General features: G+C 34.1%; 1 protein-coding gene across 1 annotated transcript; it reads right to left on the bottom strand.

Annotated features, from left to right (window-relative positions):
• Positions 1 to 438: 438 nt before the first annotated feature.
• Positions 439 to 2,166, bottom strand: LOC131661245 (transcription termination factor MTERF8, chloroplastic-like). The gene is made up of 2 exons (XM_058930706.1): positions 1,873 to 2,166; positions 439 to 1,793 (listed from the first exon to the last, which is right to left on the bottom strand). The coding sequence occupies exons 1-2, from the start codon at positions 2,093 to 2,095 to the stop codon at positions 556 to 558; spliced, it is 1,461 nt and encodes a 486-aa protein (XP_058786689.1). The 5' UTR covers positions 2,096 to 2,166; the 3' UTR covers positions 439 to 555.
• Between the last annotated feature and the right edge of the window lie 3,731 nt (positions 2,167 to 5,897).

A 5,897-nucleotide genomic window follows, 5' to 3' on the forward strand; every position in this document is an offset into this window, starting at 1 on the left:
CGGCTGCCCAACAAATAGTGCCGCCATTTCTGCACCGCTAAGACAATAACCATCAACTCAAGCTGATACACAAATTTTAGCCTGCCTCTGTAAGATAAAGCTTCGCTCAAAAACACCAATGGTCTGCCCTGTTGCATCAAAGACTGCTTCTAACCCAATTTCGGAAGCATCTATTTCTATTTCAAATGGAATTTGGAAAGTAGGCATGTAGAACAAAGGTAACTCTAAAGTCATGTGTGGATTGGCTGGTATATCCACAGAAAAGCAGGAAATATTAGCAGCAGTTGTTAGTGAATAATAAATAATTTTACATTAGAAATAGGCTACTTCTAAAACACACTAGTGTCTTGATGTCCCTTCATTTTTTTTATTCCTCTATCAACAAAATAGACTCTTTTCATAAACTTATTTTGGGATGAAAGCCCTGATCCTGAGTCATAAGGAATACAACAAAATAAATAAGGACAGCAAAACTAAGGTACAAGGAAAAGGAAAACAAATTCATTTGTTCACCTTTATTCCAATTTAGATTTTACAGAAGCCTTTTTTGGCTTATCACTTGAAGTTCTTACTTGAAACAGTTAAAAGTTGATTGAGAGATATTTGTCCCTCCCATAAATCCTTCTTTATTTCATACCTATGCTTAATTCTATCATCTAACTTGTATCCAAGAAATGCAGGAAAATCCAGCAACTCCTTAATGTCACGATCCATCTCCTCTGTCAAATACTTTATCTTCTTCTCTAGAGAGGCGTGATTATACCACAGTATCGGTGGATGCTTCTTACTCATAGCAAAAATTTCTTCGGACGACAACCCAGAATTCAAGAATAAACTCACCACCTTCTGCATATTCCCACAGCTTGTTCTAGTAGAAGCCGCAATCGCCATTGCCAACTCTTTTGTCCTATATTCATACCCAATCTTGACCAAAAACAAAAGCTTAGAAGCAAGATTCTTGCGGAACGAAATGCTCAAAAACACCGGTGCTCGGAACAAAAATTTAAAGATATCACCCGAGTCTAATCCACAATCCTTGAGAAATTGTATTCTAGGACGCAGTTTCGTCTCTCTACTATTAGTGAAGATAGCTGGAAACACCAACACTATCGTAAATATTTGTTGATCATCAAGTTCTGCAAAAGACTTCAAGAACTCTATATGTTCCTCAACATGTTCCACAGTATAATTCAAGATAATAGGAAACCTATTCAGCACTTTCCCAACACTATCGTCATCTCCGCCACTTAACTCAGTAAGAACCCTAATTCTCGGTTTCAGCTGATTATCCAAATCATAGTTGAGAATTGCAGGGTTCTTCACAATCAAATCAACACCACCGAATGGTTTTAAGAAACTAATTACTCTTTCAATTTCTTCCATTGACCTATGACAAATTGCCTTTGACAAACTCACTTTGTTAAGCACATGTGCAATCTTATCAACCCCAATTCCACTGTCAATAAGCAATTGAACCTTGTGAGGAAAATCAGATAATTCTTTTGGCTCATTAGCCAATAAAAGAAGTTTCACCTTAGCTTCCTCAACCTGTCCTTGCAATTCATTTCTCAAAAAGCTTAGCAATGGGTCAATTTCATTTGAAGTTAGCACATTCAATTGCTCTGTAACTATGTGATTGATGGACATACGACCTAATCCAAGAGATTTTAAAGAAAGAATGCGATCCCGCAATAAATCTAGTTGTATCGAGGTCAGTTCGGAAGCATTGCTTAAGAGCAAATTGGTTTCCTCAAAGCTGATACCGATTTCTTGAAACAAAGTGACAAGTCTGACTGCAAATAAAACAAAAAATAATAGTAAGAAGATTGCTTATAAGGTGTTTGAGAAAATGCGTGTGAGAAATTTATTTACCGTATTGGAAATCGAGATTGGGCGTGTGGGAAGTGCAGCGGCAGTGGGTGGAGAGTCGAGATTGGGAAAGGAAATAGTTGCTGTTTGGTGGTTGTGATTTGGTGAGTGGGGAGATGAAGGGTTGGGTTGTAAGATGACGAGAATGTGAAGGAAGAAAGGTTGTTATAGAAGAAGAGCAATGGCATGGAGGATTAGAGAATAGAGGGAGTGCTGCTAGCGCCATTTCAGCAAAATGGAAGTTTCTCTAATCAGAATTTACGACAGTGCTGCCCATTCACGGCCATGGCTAAAATAATAAGGATATGGATAGAAAATGCCCTTATCTATTGTATAAAAGGTTTAATTAGCTATGCAATTCTTTGTTTAAATTTTTAAAAGTAAAATCAATTTAAACATAAAAAATAAATATTTATAGTAAATAGATTTTAATTCAAATAATTAGCTGAACTTTGGAATGGAATATATATTGCATTTACTTAGAAGTTATATTAATAGGAATGGTTGTCCGGATGTAAAAGTGATCAATAATAATTAGAATGATATTTGATGGTGGTGATTGATGGTGATCAAAATGATAGTCAGAATAGTGGTTAAAGTAGTAGTCAATGGTGGTCAGATTAATGGTGTACCATGGTTAGAGTTGTTTTTAGAAAGATAGTCGTGAGTAATGATTCACTCCATTTCCTATACTCCATTTCTTTTCCATTATTATAGTTTTGTGTATATATTACACGTATTTCTAAGACGTGTGACACATATTTATTATTTATTTAACTTTATGCACATAAAACTATAGTAATAGACCCTCCATTTCTTTTTAGGAAATGGAATGGATCCTTACTCGATAGTCGTTGATAGTGGTCAAAGTGGTGATTAGAGATGAGTGTGTAGTAATATGTAATTGTCTAAGTATTGGCTATTACTGGTAAAAAAGTAAGGATGGTGATCATAATGATAACTAGTGGTTATCATATTAAAGATCATATATAGGTGAATAAAATGGTTGTTGGATGTGGTTAGTGGTAGTCAAAGTGGTAGTTCGAATAATAGTCGGTGATGGTCATAATGGTGGTTTAGAGTAGTAGTTATAGTGGTAGTTGGTAATAAACTGAGGGGCGATGGTTAGAGTGATGGCCATTGGTGGCTAGTGGTAGCCAACGTGGATTGAGTGATTACCGGATGTGGTGGTAAGAATGGTGATCACAATAGTAATAAATAGTGATTAAATTGAAGATCATTGGTGAATAAAGTGATTATCATAGGTAATCATAATGGTGATCGATTGTGTTTCTTGTTAGTATTCGATGGTGGTTGTATTAGTGATTGGTGACCATTGAATTTGTAGCAATAAAATAGAAACTAAAATTATAAATCTACTTTTTTGTTTTGAGTCTTAGTAAAAAAAGTGTTTTGAAATTATTATTATTTTTTTAAAATTAACCCTTTATTTTTGTCAAACAAATTTTAATTTTTTAATTGATTTTCAAAACTAAAAACCGAAATTTGAAAATCCCCTTATTCTAAGTTTATTATTTAAATCAGACTTTTATGCTAAATTAAATTTACATGTAAGTTTATTTAATATTTTATGAAAAAAAAATCTTAATATTTTAAAAAACTTACACAAATTTTGTCATTTTCTTTTTTTCTTAATACCTTTTTTTTAATTTACAACATTAAATTAAATTTACAAATTTAAAATGAGTAACATTTATTTCTACTTTTAAAATAAAAACTGACCAATTGTTTTCTATTAAGGTTGGTAATGATAATATATAGGTACCCCTGTTGGAGGAGATTACGGAGGATTGTTTGGTTTCAAAAGAGGAACATAATTGTCTGTATGGTGTTAAAATAGACTATAAACTTTGGATGCAGGGCATCGTAATCATAGGGGTCGAGGTGTAGAAGGTGATTGGCTACTATCTATGGAAGATTAGAGCGCCGCCAAGAACTAAGCACTTACTTTGGCGGATTTGTCGGGGTTGCCTTCCTACTAGAAGTAGATCGAGACAACATTATGTCTCATGTCTCACTATTTGTCAATTATGTGAGGGAGGTGTGGAGGATGAGTGACATGTGTTTTTTGGTTGTGCCCTAACGTTACATTGTTGGAATGTGGCGAGTTTTGTAACACTCTGGTATTTTGATTTAATTATATAATTGATTATTTGATCTTTTGATGTGATTATATGAATCACGATGATTTATAGATGGTATTATGTGACATGTGATGTTTGTATGATGCTTATGGGGTAGTTGAATTAAGATGTTAGTTAAAATAATAATATAAAAATACTCTAATTAGCAATGTTATTATTTAAATAAAATAAAATAAGAGATAATGAGGAAGAGTTAGTAAGGGCATATTAGATATATCACTAATACGGGTCCTAAGGCTAAATAGGTAAAAAGAGAAAAAGTGAGAGAATTTCATTAGTCGTAGAATTTTAGAGAAAACGAAAAAAGAAGAGAGAGCTAGGACAAGAGAGGAGAAGAAGAACAACCGTAGAATTCGGGAAGAGAATCAATCAAGATAATAATCTAAGATAAGGGGGGTTATCCTAATTATTATGTTTGCCTTAAGGGATTGATAATTGTATGTTGGTTTGGGTTCGGGTATTTTATGATGAATTTGATAATATTGATGAAATACCATGATGAATTGTTTGGATTGCATGATTAATATGATGTATGATATTGTTTATTGTTGTATTGGTGATTAATAACATGATTTAGGTTCGAATCCACCATTGTTGAGGATTTGAAGGTCTAGGGTTTAAGGAAGAATGATGAACATGTGTGTTTTTGTGATTAGAATGATTAATCCATGTTAGAACTAGGTTAATAGACCTTAACTCGCAAGAAAATAAGGATTAAAATTAGTTTTTGGATAAAAGTCCGGGTCTGGTATGATGCAGGTCGCGCAGGAATTTTTTGTAGAATCGCAAAGCCCGCTCTGCGCGCTCTTAAAAATAAAAAGAATCAATTTACAATAGAGAGTCTGCTTAGCGCGGTACAGACATGCTTAGCGTGGGTCCCTGAAATTAAAAATCAATATTTTTGAAAAATGATTTCAAAATATGGAAGCTTAAATTTTATTATAATTTCTCATATTTTTCTAGAATTTATTGTGCACGTTTGGGTAAGTTTAGAAGGCATTTTGTATGTGACTTGGTTTTGTGAATTCTTGGGTTTCTATACTTGACTTTGGTGAGTATTGTTGTGTTGATTGTTAACATGATTAATTGGTGTTTGTGTGTTGTGTTGAACAAGATGCTTGTGATGTTGTATGCTTGAACGATGACATGAATTTGATGAATACATGAATGATGATGCCATTTTAACTAGTCGGGTCGTTGATTTTGTGACGTTGAGCATCATGCATTCATAACACAATTGTAGGACAATAGTCCAGTGATGTTGTAGGACCATTAATCCAGTGACGGCCCTTAATCCCATTGTGCGGATTAAGTGCAATTTGTTGATGTGCCCTGGTTCCAAGCGGGAATCGATCCTATGGTGGGGATCTTTGGAGAATGATGACTAAGTCATCAGTTATGAATTTGTACCACATGCATAAGTCCATCGTTGTTGCATTGCATTGTTATGATATGTTGTGAAATGATGATGTTTGATTAATTATGGTGTGAATAACTTACGTGATAATTGCGATTGAATCATGAGATGATATTGTGAATATATGATTATGTGCAGGTGTGAGTAAATAAATGAAGCATGAGGATATGTTGTACCGGTATATGTGTGATTGTTGGTTAATTGTAAATCACTACTATATCTATTCCTTATGTCTTACATAATGATTATGAAATACTCACCATTTTTGTTTGATATTGCCTCCACGTGGGTAACGTGTAGGTAATCAGGAGTAGTCCGCTGAAGTTAAAGGATAGCTTCGTGGAGTCCCTTTTACCGTTGTTTAGATTAAAGGGAGTCTTGCTCTGATACGTAACATTGGGACTGGGGTCGTTATGTTTTAGAACTATTATGTTCACTTTGATTAT

The sequence above is a fragment of the Vicia villosa genome, linkage group LG3 (assembly GCF_029867415.1).
Source record: "Vicia villosa cultivar HV-30 ecotype Madison, WI linkage group LG3, Vvil1.0, whole genome shotgun sequence".
Classification (NCBI taxonomy): Eukaryota; Viridiplantae; Streptophyta; class Magnoliopsida; order Fabales; family Fabaceae; genus Vicia; species Vicia villosa.